Source organism: Tinamus guttatus, unplaced genomic scaffold, assembly GCF_059628265.1.
Source record: "Tinamus guttatus ecotype Peru unplaced genomic scaffold, ASM5962826v1 Tinamus_guttatus_pri_ptg000522l, whole genome shotgun sequence".
NCBI lineage: Eukaryota > Metazoa > Chordata > Aves > Tinamiformes > Tinamidae > Tinamus > Tinamus guttatus.
Genome location: NW_028289056.1, coordinates 375472 through 390100, shown reverse-complemented (window position 1 = coordinate 390100; position 14629 = coordinate 375472). Strand labels below are relative to the sequence as shown.

At 44.0% G+C, this 14629-nt stretch overlaps 1 protein-coding gene across 1 annotated transcript in view; it reads right to left on the bottom strand.

Moving 5' to 3' along the window:
• The window catches only part of SOS2 (SOS Ras/Rho guanine nucleotide exchange factor 2), a 45596-nt gene that overhangs the window by 7614 nt on the left and 23353 nt on the right, over window positions 1-14629 (bottom strand). The window contains exons 8-14 of the mRNA XM_088533784.1: window positions 13797-13895; window positions 7201-7328; window positions 5864-6519; window positions 4224-4305; window positions 3438-3560; window positions 1347-1450; window positions 667-886 (exon numbers count right to left, since the gene is read on the bottom strand). Coding sequence (XP_088389910.1) covers window positions 667-886; window positions 1347-1450; window positions 3438-3560; window positions 4224-4305; window positions 5864-6519; window positions 7201-7328; window positions 13797-13895 — 1412 coding nt within the window. The remainder of the gene's footprint in view (window positions 1-666; window positions 887-1346; window positions 1451-3437; window positions 3561-4223; window positions 4306-5863; window positions 6520-7200; window positions 7329-13796; window positions 13896-14629) is intronic.

Sequence of the window (14629 nt, the reverse complement as noted above, 5' to 3'; positions counted from 1 at the left end):
TTTCAACAGCAAGCTTGCTGTCACTGAAACGTAGAAGGATGCTGCTTCACCTGGGAATTTTGCAAGATCTTACAGAATTTCTGCACAGCAAAATGAAGCAGCCGCCCTATACTGTGCTCTCACACCACGGGTAGCTCCGTTTAAATTAGCACAGAGCCAGGAAACAGGAGAGTCCTCAGTACCAGCACAAAAAACTCCTCAGAACTACACGGGAGTTCCCTGGATACATATATATACATATATATACATATATATATATATAGGCTTGCATAATTTGGTATCAAACAGATAGCAAGAAAACCTCCTTCCTCTACTTTCTGAGAGTCAAAGGGATGGTGACAGGACAAGGGATACAGATTGAACCCCAGGCAGTTCCATCTCCATGTGAGGAAGAGCTTCTTTGCTGTGAGGGTGCCAGAGCCCTGGCACAGGCTGCCCAGAGAGGCTGTGGAGGCTCCTTCTCTGCAGATCTTCCAACCCGCCTGGATGCCGCCCTGTGCCCCTGCTCTGGGTGTCCCTGCTGGAGCAGGGGCTGGACTGGATGATCCCTAGAGGTCCCTTCCAACCTCAGCCGTTCTGGGATTCTGTGAGTGTCCAACTTATTATACGAACTAGCATTTTTCCCCTTGCTCTTCCCAGAGAGACGCGGGTTAGTTCCACACCCACCTGTACAGGTCCGACTCCAGGAGCGTCAGCTGCCGGGCGATTTCTATGGGATGCAGCGTCATGAGGTCGAGGCTCTCGCTGTGCCCGATGCGCCAGATGTGCCACTCGACCGGCGGCGGCGGGCTCTCAAACGTGATGTTGTGGCTAATGCCGTTGGCTTGAGCTTTCTTTCTCTTGATGATTTTAGCAATCGATTCCACCCACTTCTTCATGGATTTTCCTGCAAAAGAGAAAAAGAAGAAAACAAAGAATTTATGACATCATCCTGTCTGATTGCTGGTAACTGATTTAATGAAATTGGACAAGACTGTTTTCAAAGTTCTGAATCCTGAATGGGAAAGAAGTGAGATAGTTTTTTTTCTATCTCAGTAACCAAAAGTAGGAATTCTGGAATCCCAAGCAGGGAGGGAGGACTCCTTGAGGAGGCTATGGAGGGCAGTGGATATCCTCAGGCATGGGGGAACATTCCTGCCCAGAGCCAGATACACCAGAGGCTACTGCTCCAGGCCAAAGCTCCTTCATGTAAATGTGACTCTCAAACAGCTCAATTAAATTTAAATTATTCATTAAAATTACTTGCATGTGTAAAGATATTCCCATGTCTAATATCTGTCAGGATTAGGCTGACAAGTTATGTTATAATGTGGAAGATCAACATAGAGGACTACGAATTACCATACCTCTTACACTAGAAATGAACGTCTCCAACCTCTCCAGCAGCTCCAGATCTCTCTCAAAATCATAAAAATGGTGTTCTACCCAGTGCCGAAAAACGTTTAATATTCTGAGGAAGGAGAGAAAAGATCAAATATTGTATTTTGGTTTTAAAAACATGGAAATTGAATGAAGCACAAATCTAAGAAAGCTGAGTTACAAATTCGTGTAATGAAAGACTATAAAATACATACAGACCAAGGCATGTGCCAGTTACTACAGCAGTCCTCAAGGGTTCAGAGCCTAATTTTCGAATCTTATTATATATATTTAGTTTTTGGCCTTTTTTTTAAAAAAAACTTTAAATTGCTAGTGTTGAGCTGGTTTCAAAAGAGGGAATAAAGACATCAAAAACAGAAAAAATGGGTACTTATAATGTAATCAGAAATTAGTGAAAAGATCTGTTTTAACTCCAAACCTAATTAAGATCTACTATTTCACCTCAGAAGTTGCTGCAAACATATTACCCTTCTTTTGCATCTTTTTATTTTTACAAATGATACTAGAGGATGCAGTGCTTGCTTTACAGACACCACTATAACCTTTCTCATTTTTTTTATACTTTCTTACACAGCCCACTAAAAAATCAGCCTTTAAAACTAAACTACAGCTGCCCTCGCACTTCAGCTCTTAAGAGCAGTGAAAATCCAGGCTGCAAGAGCCTCCAAGAGGGACAGGGCAGGCACCTGATTTTACACTGCCAGGTTTGGGGAGTCAGAGCACCAGAGAGGCTGGTTCATTTGGTTTAGGCAGATGAAGAGATGGGTGTGATCTGCATGAACACATCGAGGCATTAAACACTGGGAAGAGGAGAACTATTTAAGATAAATAATAAAGTTTATCCCACAAAGAAATGGCTACGTGGACTATTTAGGCTGGAAATTAATGACAGTTTCCAGCCATCAAAGGAATGATGTTTTGGAATGAGCTCCTAGTAACAGTAATGCAGACACTTATCTAATCAGCCTTTGTCTTGGACATGTCATGGTAGGAATACTGAAAAAGCAAGAAAAACTGCCTGGTTTGGCTGACTGCACTTCTGGCTGAACAGCTCCTCTTTCTCATGCCCTCACATAGGCTTCATCTAGCCAAAAACTCTGGAAACTTTGGAATGGGCTGCGGGACCCAAGCAGCTCGAGGATTACATGGAGGATACACTATGGGATTAAATACACATATATTTTATATTTTTATATATAGCTATATAAAAATCCGATCCGATGAAAAAAGAGACCTCCAAGGACTTTCTGAATGTCTGTCTGGAAGGCACTGGCGTGTCAGGATAACTCTCCTCTTGTGAGCAAACTGCTGTTGCTCCAAATAGGTCATTGTGAAGGACTGTGTGTGGCGAGGGAGGAACTGAAGGCACTGCACATAAATGCACATAAAATGGCAGTTATCTGCCATTATATTATTAATAGCATCAAGCTGTTATTAACAGCCCTATTAATAAAAGTTGTTCTAATAAGTGTTTGGCTGTGATCTGTGTCTCTTCCTGACTCAAAGCTCTGTCAGGGCAATTACAACAATCAGCTGCGTTCAGGCTGGAGACACTTAATTGTTCTCCAAGTTAGCTTGGTCAGCAAGACCTTGAGGATTCACTGCAGCCTGTTCCATGCGTGGCTGGGACAAGACTCTCCTATCTGTGTGCAAATACATCCATAGTGAAACACCAGCAGGACTGAAAAACATGGGAACGGAGAAACTACCTTCCTGTTAACAAGGAATCCATTGAAAATGCTGTCAGAAACACTTGCAGTTGAACGTCTCTCACGCACACCCCTGCACACAGCACCATACAGCGTTCCTGTCGGCGGTGCAATCACAGCCGCGAGCCGCAGGGAACCAAAGGACAGTTGTTGCAACAACAACAACAACAACAGAAATCAGCGTGACTAATCAGGACATGGTTTGGGCTATTAGCCTGGCTGCCAACCATGATAAGTCCCTGCTCGACGGGACAGCAGTCTCCAGAAGAGATTACGGTCTCCAGGAGCAGAGTATAATCACTGGCCTAAAATCTGCCTCTGACAGAGCAAACTGGAAAGCAGATAAACCTGAGTTGGACTGGCTGGACGTATTCCTTGCGGAAGCGCTTGAGGTCGGCGCCGATGGGCTGCTCCCCCTTCTCAATGGCCTGCCTGTCCGCTTCGGTGGGCTCGGGCTCCGGGATTTCAAACCTAGGAACACAGGCACCAAGAAAACCGATGCTCGTTAAGATAAAACACAACCCCTTTATGTATCACACGGAGAGCAAGTGCATCCAAAACATTCACTGCAGTGAAACCGAAGCTCTCATCTCATATCCAGCCTGCCTGGAAGGTCCTTCCTCCCCTGGCTACACGCACATCCAGCTCTCACCCGGATAACTCACTAGTTCTCTGGTCATCACAGGATGTCTAGACTAGGATATAAGATTTTCAGCTACCTGCCAGCTCGATTAAGTGAAGATTAGCAGAAAGCCCAAGAGCTGCTTTATCACGCTGCATTAACACGTTGTTTGCATTAATGGTCTGTGCCAATCAAACGAACTGCTTAGAACATTTTAGTTCTTATTTGCATTAATGGTAGGGCAGACTCAGACACCCTCCCCTGTTCAACAGATTAACACCTCTCCGCTGCAGCACACCAAGTGCTCCAGCTGATATTTAATTCAGGTCAATTATTTAACAACTGGAAAAAAAAAAAGCTTGTATTAAAGACTCGTATCATTATCCCTTTTTAACACATTGCTGCTTCGTGAACCTCTTCATTTTTCAGGTTTGCTCAGGCACGTTATCACCTGGCAGGAGGAGCAGGAGGGAGGAAGCACAAAGCCTCTCGGTGTCCTCAGTGCTGCTTACCTTTCAATCAGCAAACTCAGCAGTTCCTGGGGCTTGCAAAAGGAGCGGTACGTGGTAAGGAAGGTACGTACAAAATTAGGATCTGTAAAGATAAAAGTAAGAAAATGATGGGCTGTTTTTTATCTAATTTCAAACATTTAAAAAAAAATCCATGTATGCTCCCAAGGAAAGCAGAAGTTTAAAGCAGTGGAATCAATCTCACGGAGCCCAGCACCTCCCCTACGGCTCCCTGCTGATTTGAAGCTACGTGGGTGAAAAATTAGGGAATCCTGACCCATCTCCAGAGCACAGGCTGCCCTGGGCAGCAAGCAGGGTGGCACAGTGCATAAACACTACTTGGTTGTGTAACTAGAGACCTGAGATGCCGCTGCCTAAATATAATAATAATAAAATCCTTATTAAATGCTTAGCTTTAATTAAACATAGTTTCCCTGTTTTCAGTCCTGTCCACTTCTTTTCATCATACTCTTTAATACAGAGCTGCTTACGCTGGGAATAAGCAAGGGGATAAACAGGGGCCGTTACTTTGGGCCCTGAAGGTCCCTGTTTGGTCCCGATGCTGCATCAGGCCCTTGGGGGCAGAAAGCTGCTCCGGGGGGATGCGCAGCAGCACCCAGGGCAGCCCAGGAACAAACAGCGCTGGGATGTGGGAAGAGTCACCCGGAGGGGCATCTCCTGGGGGTGCAAACATGCTCCAACACCTCTGCATTCCCTCCTCTTCCCAAGGCTGCAGATTTGAGGTGTCCTCGTAGCCCTGCACAGGGTTTTTGCTCTCAAACCTCCCCTGCTCTTCCCTGCAGCCCAAGTTCCACCAACGTCGGGTTCCCTGGCAGCCGCTCGGAGCCCGGGAGCTGCTTGGGAGACTCTACAAGAGGCTCCTGCGGAACTGTGCGTCCAACTGTGCCCCAGCTGTGGGGCTTCTCCAAACACAGAGACTTAAAACTAAACGTAGATGGGCAGGAGTAGCCATCTAATGCAAACTGACATTAATGGGAGAAGTTAAAAAACATGTTTTGACCAAATTATGAGGTGTCTCCAAGATCTGTGATTCTGTGACGTGCTGCAAGTCCCTCCACGTGCTGTTAGTGCTTGGGGGCAGAAGGACAGCGCTTGTGAGCTTTTTTATGGCACATGGCTCAACACAAACCCCTTTTAGCTGTCGCAGTAAAGTGCACAACTCAAAAGGCTTGTCTGAATACCGGCCCTCACCATCACTGGACAAATTGTGCTTTGCAGTGGTTTAAAAGTTGGTGGACCCTAAATCCCAGATGCCATTTTTAATGTAGCAGCCTTACAAAAAACACAGCACAGGCCACTAGTACTTGAATATAAAAATTCCCCTAGCCTCAGTCTGTTAACTTCAGTGCAGTCCCCCTCAGAGCATCTCTGCTGCCCCAAACCTAACACCTACCAAACAGTTTCATCCCACTAGTGTTTCATGCCCCTACTTCAGTTTCACTTTTTTTTGTGGCTTTTCCAGGAAAGCCACCCTGTTTGGTAGGAGATGCAGGTTATCTCCTCAAACCTTGCTTTACACTTAACTATAAGCACCAAAAAAGCAAGCAAAGGGATTAACTGCATCACTCACACAAGCCCCATCTTAAAAAAAGGTTAAAAAATATATAAAAAAATGTAAATACCTGCATACATGTGGTAGGTTAACCTTTCAATTAATTTCACCACGGTTCCTCCCTTAATGATAGGGATCCCGTTCCTGCTCTGCAGGTTGTCCTCGAAGACAATGTTCTCCTCGGAGTCCTCCACCACGAAGCGGTAGGCGCTGGCGCTGGGCAGCCGCAGCGGCTGCTCGTTCTCCTCCTGCAGCAGCACCGCGTCCAGCATGCGGTCCAGCGTGCTGCGGTACTGCAGCGCGATGAGCGCGGCCATCCAGTTGCTCTTCTCCTCGGCAGACTTGGCGGCAAACAGGATGCTGTTCTCATCCTTAGAAACGAGTTCGAACGCGTGTCTGTACTCACACGTGTCGTCTTTATCCAGAATCTGTATTTTCCGCATGGTGATTTTTTCTTTAAGGCGATACTCCGCGTTGCTGTAGCCAGGAAGCCGGGACTGGCCGTGATTGGTTTTACAACTGATCATCAAACCATCAAAGAGGAAGATGTGGCGCTCGTGCTTGGCTCCTATTTTTGTCAGTGCACCTTCCATTATGAACTCGTTGCAGCACTGCCCGATATCCTTGCCTTCCCAGCCATCAATATTTTTCTGGATTTCATTCATTTTCTTGATGGCCAAATGCTTACTTCTTATTTGGCGGTTATAGAAGCGACAGACTGGCTCCCTTAGATGAGTAGAAGAAAAAAGTCATGACGGGCATGTTCCACATTTGCCATCACAACAGACTAAAAACCCAATTAACTGTTTATATTGTTATTGCTTTACACTAACAAAACCCCTAAGCAAGTTTGGCGTTCCAAATAATCCCTATGCACTGCTTTGCCTAAAGGAAGATTAAAATTATTTTAATCTTCCTTTATAATGCCAGAATAATAAATTGGCATCATTCTATGAAAAGCTTCTTTACTGGGAGGGTGACTGCGCACTGCAATAGGTTGCCCAGGGAAGTGGTGGAGTCTCTTTCCTTGGAGATATTCCAAAGCCATCTGGACATGGATCTGGGCAGTCTGCTCTACATGACCCTGCTTGAGTAGGGGGTTGGACTAGATGATCTCCAGAGGTCACTTCCAACCCCAACCATTCCGTGATTCTATGGTTTCCATAGACCTTTCTTAGCAAAATTCAGAGGTTAGCAATGGCATTACTGGTAACTCCCCAGTGTCTCATCTGTCTGATTCACAGAAGTGGAAAGTGGAAGTTTGGGGCTGCTGCTCCAGTTAGAATGGACACTGGCACCAAGATCTACCCCGAGAAGCTACCCAGCAAAACCCACAAACCCTGCCCCGTTATCCGTTATCCTCCCGCGCCAGCCCCGGGACAGCAGGGAGCTCCGGCCTGTCGTTACCCCGGGCGCCGCCGCGGCGAGTGTTTGCTGTAGATGCGCTCCATGCTGCACTGCAGGTTCAGCAGGGCGGTGATGGCCTGTTTCAAGCACTCCCGATCCTCCTCGTCTTCGCTGCACTCCTGCAGTTGCTACGACACAAGGGACGTTTTGCCGTCAGGTTTATCTCGCTGCCGGGAGCGGAGGCGGCCGGGCAAACACCCCGACGCAGCAGCGTGCGCCGCAGCACCCCGGGAAGCCAGGGACTAAAAGGGAGCAGCACGAGCACTGCCAGGAGCACCCTCCAAACCAGCCGCGCACGTAACTAAAGCAGAGAGATTGTCCGATGCTCGGGGAGAGTCTGCAGCTTTGTGGTGGGAGAAGCCAGGAGGGAGTTTAGAGAAGACAGCCCTTTACCCTTTATGTTACCAAGAGATAACCCTAATGGTCACACACAGCTTTATCTTTTCACTAACATCCCGCTTCACCACCGGTAATAATTTTTTTCAACATTCTGAATGATTAGATGCTATTTCATATAACTATCTACATGTAATGTTCCTACAATTAGTCACTTAATCTCGCCATTTCAGAGCAAGACTTAGAGAGAAAACGACCAAGAATCTCCCTCCTTTATTCAGCTTGGGCAAACTCTTCTGGTGCAAGAAGAAATACCAGCTTTGCACTGCAAATTCTGCCACACTAGAGGCTGAAATTCAAGGGTTGATACCCAGAGCACAGCGAGAATCAGCAGGTCTCTCTTAGAAAGGGCAGATTTTTGCTTGCTATGAGGCAGAAACTCCTTAAATTACAAAGGTGGACTGGCTTTCACACCATATACATATATTGCAGCAGTATGGTATGAGGAAAGTCTATTCCTCTTTTTGGTTCTTCAAGGTGTTCACTCCAAAAGCAGATGTTTCTTGTTAACCCCTTTCACGTTTCAGACTGCACACACTTTTTAAAGAAAATTCAGGCAAACAAATTTGCTGAGTAAAAGCAAGTCAATATGCCATGCAGTGTTGGATAAACACTGTTGTGCCTAGGTACTTTAAGAGAAATATTACTTACAATCACTCAGCATGGCAGAAGCCTTCTTTTCCTTTCCCCACTATGTTCCCTCAGCAAGGATATGTAGCTTCCTCTAAAAGTAATTGAGAGAACAGGATTTGACCAGATTGGCCCACTCCCTTCATGTATTTTAAAATAGCAAAATGTCTATTTTTCGCATGCCCAAACAATCTCAATCTTGCATTTGAGAGAATTGAAAGTTTCAAGGACAAAAAATTCCAGGGGAGTTTTTGAGCTGAGGAACAGCACAGGGAAGGGAAAAGGTCTACCTGAAAAGCAGGGGCAAACTGCAACACAGTTGTTAGCCAGAAAATAGGTAAATCTTTAGGAATGGGAAAAGGGTCCTGCTTTTGCCAGAGCAACATGGGAATACCAGTGGTGATAGAAAGTAACAGCTATTAAACTTAATTAAAAAAGTAATGAAACACACTGCTTACTATAATTCTCAGAACTACTAGAGAATAGCAGCCACGGTGTGCAGAGAACCTGGCACTGCTATTTAGTCGACTCTCAGTACTTTAGGAAGAAGACTTTTGAACATATCTGATTTGTTTATTGTTGTGTTAAATACCTAGGGAAGAATTAAGCTTTATTTTATGCAGTCCTACATTCCTGTAGAGGCAGAACGTACCATACGAGAGCAGCATTTTCACAAGGAGCTACTTGTAATTCATAAAGACAGCAGTTTCTCTCTTGGTATCAATGATTAACTAACAGTGCAAGAGATCAAAAGATCGAATTTGAGATATTTTGGCTTGCTTGATAGGAAGATAGCAAGTCACATGCAAGAATTAGGGATAATCTTGTGTCTGCGAGTCACATGAGAAGGATGGAGATACTCTTATCAATAAAGGGAAACCTTGGAGTTGAACAGACTTGAACAGAACATATTTCTCTTTGCTTCCAGGATTTTAAAGATATTCTAATTGGTACATTGTTCACAATGCAGACTGATTATCTGACCCCTTGAGTTCTTTGCATTGCACTCAATAAAGTTGCTTTGAATTCTGGTATCAATACACATATCTAAAACATACCTGGAGCTGGAAAGACTGAGGAAGCACCAAGCTCTGCTTTACCCTGCTTGCATTAAAGCTCTGCTTTACCCTGCTCACATTAAAGCTCTGCTTTACCCTGCTCACATTAAGGAGCCCAGCCTAGAAGGGGCAGGCACTATATTTTGAAACCCAGAACACTCTGATTATCAATTAAAGATATCAGAAAATATCTTAGGCAGCCTAGAAGGGGCAGGCACTATATTTTGAAACCCAGAACACTCTGATTATCAATTAAAGATATCAGAAAATAATATATTTGGGTTATCTGTTTGCATAACCTACCCACTTTGGATCACTACCTGCATTTTTTCACCAGGCTGGCTGGTTTTTCTTAGCGTGATTTCCTTCACCCTTTGCTGTGCCCATCCTCAGTGCCACAAGCTGTGCCCAGGTTACCTGTCAACGCCTGAACACACAACCACTGTCATTAAAGCAGCGTCAAGGTGCCACGGGCTGTTTCTGACCTCTCCCCTGCTGCTAAGGAGGATCAGACAAACCAAAAGGCCGTGATGCAGAGGTCAGCAGCACAGGGCACTTCAGGCCGTGCAAAGCGCCTCAAGCCCTCGTGCCTCTCACGTGGGCAGAAGGGACTCCCTGGGGCAGATCGTGCACAAAGCGGCTGCGCACACGGGTTTCTGCACCACAGAGGAGGATTCTGCAGCCCTAAGCACTGCATGGAGGCAGAAGGGGCCAGCGTGCAAATGTTATTGCACCCTGTAACTACAAGAACCCCAAGATTTATGACTGCAGTGCTGGGAAGAGCTCCCTGCACAAGGCCCTGCTGCCAAAGCAGCCAGCTGAGAGTCTACCAAACTCCGGGGCAAATTCCTGTAGGATAACGCACAGGCAGCACCCTGGCAGCAGTGCACAGCCCCGTGCTGCAAGAGACACACTCGTAGCACAGGCACATGCCTGGAACCCAAAGCTTCACTCCTCTCGGCTCTGCCCCGACCGGTTCATATGCAAGTCTGCTTCTCTTTCCAGTCTTGTAAACTAGTATTTGGAACACTGTTTCCATCACTTTTTGCGAGCTCGTAAGAGCAGTCAGAAAGCTGGGTGTCAGCTGTCATAGACAGGCTATGTCCATTAGAAAGGCTATAGGAAAGACTACTGTTTACCATTGTTTCATGGCTTGGGAATGTGAAGTGCATGGTTTTTGTTGCTGCATGACAGACTATTGCACTGCAGCCAATGCTTTTAACAAGAAATAATGAACTAAAAGATCTTTAAAGAAATTAATCAGGGGGATCCTTGTTAACTGCTTAGCTGACCATAAAAATGGGGAGGGCAAGTGACACATGGTGAGAAATCTTGGGTGTTTCAGGCCATTGCTTGACCAAAGTGACACTTGGGTCTCCGTATTTGAAAAGCTTGAAGAAATAACCCCTGATTTGAGTGGAATCATGGATGAGTTGGAGGCAGGGAGAAGGTGCTTGCTGGTGCCACGGTGCCATCCTGCAGACAGCTGTTTGCCTGCAGGAAGCTTCTTTTGGATGGTTGTGGTTTTGCTCCATGAGGAATAGAATATCTGGGCCTCACCTGCATCCCGAGTCTCCTGATGAGGAGTGAGTTTTGAACCCATGCTCTGGACATGCTATTTAAAACACAAAATTGAAAGACAGAGCACTAGCTTTCTCCTCTCTGTTGTCTGTCTTCTGGTCTCCCTCCCCTAAAAAGGGAAACAACAAAACAAACCAAAAACCACCCAGCAGGCTTATTCAGAGACTTCAGTATTACTATCCATGATCCTGAATCACAGAGACTGATAAGAGAGGATACAGCAATCCTCTCCTTTAAATTTTTAATTCCTGTTGATTAGTTTCTGCATTTTGCAAAAGAGCAAGCATCATTAGTCTCTGCAACTCATCCACTATTTTATTCCATCTCTCTCAATTCAGTTATCTGAAGCTCAATTCTGCTTCAATTCTAATTCTACTCAGAAATCCTGTACACTTTGCATAAAAGTCGAATTTCATCATTCCTATTACTAAAATCTCCTAGTTAAAAAAAAATAAAAGCTAATGTTATAATTCACATAGCATCCAGCTGCATTATTCAAGACACAAGCATAAAGTAAACTAAGGAGAAGGCCAAAATTCATTCTCCAAAGATGTGAGACAATTTAAAGAATGTGCAGGTACAAGGCCAATCCATCAGTATTAACTGGCGTTAGGAGCTGGCTCGAAGCCTCCGAGAGAGAGAGAAAAATCTTACAGCATTGCAGATTTAAGACAGGCTATCAAAAATGAACTGTCTTCTCTGCAGTAATGGTTAGAACATAAATAACAACCAGCCTGTCACTACAGAAACCAACTAGCACGTCTATATGCAAAGCATTTCACCTTCAATTTAAAATTACAAAACAGTCAAAACTCCCATTCAATAGTACAGGTATCATTTCACTAAAAAAACTGCCCAAACAGTCTATAGTTTAAATATCACAAAGATTTACATGCCAGTAACTGTGTCACATGCTTATGTACTTTTAGGTAACATCTTTGCAGTGACTGTGGCACCTGCAGCTTGTAAAATCGTGGAAAAAAGAAGATATATTTCAAAGACTGGCACCTTGGAATTCATTCTTTAACTCCACACTGCTGCACTCTCATTCCCAGCTTGAAGATGCAGCCAGGCTGCCCTACCATAACGCAGGTCGCTAAACCAATTTTGCCTTTCAAATGGGAAACAAGAGCATTTTAAGAAGTTTTTGAGACTTATCCTACGTAAAAATGCAACTGATGCAACTGACCCTTTAGGAAAAGGAAGTTAAACTATTTTGAGAGGGAGAGATGTATTTCCAAGGCTGTTAGTGCTCATGTCACAGCGAGCCTGGCATCTCTGCGCTTGTGCTGACACCATTTAGCTCTTGGATCTGCTTTAGGGTGTTTTCTTTTGTGAAGATCTCTTGAGAGAAACACAAGCTTTATGGAAGCAAATATTAAAACTAAGGCCGCGTGAGGCTTCTGATCTCAACAGAGGCAGTGCAACAATCTGGAGAAAAGTTTATCAAAGGTATAAAACTTTTGTTCTAAACTATCAATAGAAAAGCTGACCTAAAATTTACTGAAATCACTTGGACTTAAATCTTTCCACAAAATACTAATAATTCATACGCTGGATATATGTGGTTCATGACTCAAATTAAGCCAGCCATATTTTCCTTATCTAAATTGTGATATGCAAAAAGTTACAGATAATGAAAAGTAGACTAAGCTGTAAAAAGTTTCCTGTTAGATATTAATCATAGAACTGGTCATAAAACAACTCCCTGATTTTTAGCTTGAGATTTTACATTGAGACTTTCGATGCCATTAATAAAAGCTAAACTAAGCCCACAGGATGTTTCACCCATTTGATTTAAGCATTTCCCATTTAATCCTTCCCCTAACTCTATAAGCCTCACAAACTTTCCCAGCACAATGGGGCAAATAGAAACTTTTTCCGCACTAACCTCAGCTATCTTAAAAAGCTCTAAGTGTTTTTCAAGATCCTGCATTTTCTACAGCAAGGCTATTCTTTCTTGCTCAAGTGTGATCCTTATAGATCTCAGATGTTCCATTTTTGCTGACTGCTGGCCTCTCTTCTCTTAACTCATAGCAGAAACATTTGCTTGTAAGCAAAAGGATACAGGCTTAGTTACTCTTTGGCTTTTAGCCCTTATACCCAAGGGAAGTATCCACTGATTGGACTACCTTGCTAGTGCACACACAATAAAATGAGTGCAAGCAACCTGTGGTCAAACAAACAAAAGCTGTTCTAAAATAAATAATGCTGCAGTACTCAGATTTGCCTATAAATACAGAGAGGATGCCAACATAAAGAACTGGTTTGATAAGACCCTTGAAATCTATCCCGCAAGAACAACTTTTTATCACCTAAATCGGAATTCCATAAAGCCTGAACATTTAATCAATCTCATTTCTTAGAATTCCCCAAATGAAAAATTAACTATTTGTTTGCATTCCTCCTTACTATGGAGGAAGCGTGGCATGCTTCGACAGATGGTATTTTTTGCTAAATATCTTCCATTTAGGACTCCAGACAAGTGACATGAAGAACAGATTATTCTTTCTATTATTCTGAAAGGAAACGTCCACCCACTCTGAGGTCAGCTGAACTGCAGCTGGAGTGTGACTTGAGATAGAATACTGATTTGAATCCTTACCTTTTTCTGAATGGAGAAAAAATCAGAACTCGTAGAAACAATTAAAAGATGGCCATATTTCATTTTAACTATATTAAATCTTAGGTTAAATGAAAGTTTACTTATTTTTATAAAATGTATAGCTACTTTAAACACTCAGATCAGAGCCATAGATGCTTTGGAGGATTTCTTCTCAGGTGGATTTACTTTTCAGACACATACTAACAGGTATAAAATTAATGTTTTTCAGATTTTCAGGGGCAGGGAGTAAACATGTAGCTACCTTTTTAAAAGCTCAAATTCACATTAAAATGTTATCATCGGGAAACAAGAGTGTGGGGCGTTACCTGTAGTAACTCAAAGTAGTGCAAACAGTGATAGACTGGGATGAGCATGAGGCGTGGGAGGACGTACCGCACAGCTTCTTTAAACCCTTCAGCAGTAGACTGAAAAGGAGAAATAAACAGCATTACTGACACAGGAATACTCAAAACTGGACTGGAAAAGGCTCTGAGCAACCTGCTCTCTTCTGAAGTCAGCCCTGCTCTGAGCAAGAGGGTTGTATTAGACATCCAGGGTGTCCCTTCCAACCCGCATCACTATTCCAGGGTGGACGTTCACATCTCAGGATGAAGAAAATGCCTGAATGTATTTCCAGCATTGCTCACACCCACTTCAAAACAGATGTTTTACTGTGGACCACAGAAATCAGTTTGCTGTAGAAGCTAAAGGAAACAGTGGGATACTCAAGACCAATCAGGATTCCTATATAATCAAACTTGTCACTGGCTCCTCTCTAAAGTCCTCTCCTTCCAGCCATGAACACTGTGCTTCAATTTACACCAGTATAGCACAGAAATAGGGAGGTTTTGTCAAATACAGAAGAAATTACTGGCAACCTCTGTCAGAAACATATTCCCAAGTTCACGAGTTAGAAAATGAGTTAGAAATCCCTTCCCATTCCCAGTAGATAACAGAGTGATTCAAATAATGAGGAGAGGAGAAATTTTCCAAAGGGTGGTGGAATCTCTGCTCTCCTACATACCAAGGTAACTACTAAACAGAAACTCAATTACCTGCCCTCCTTCTTGGACATGAGCTCAGCCCCAGTTTAAAACCTTTGGCTGCACCTCTGCAATTGCCCGAGACAGCTCATACAGTCCTCAGCCCAGGGCTTGGA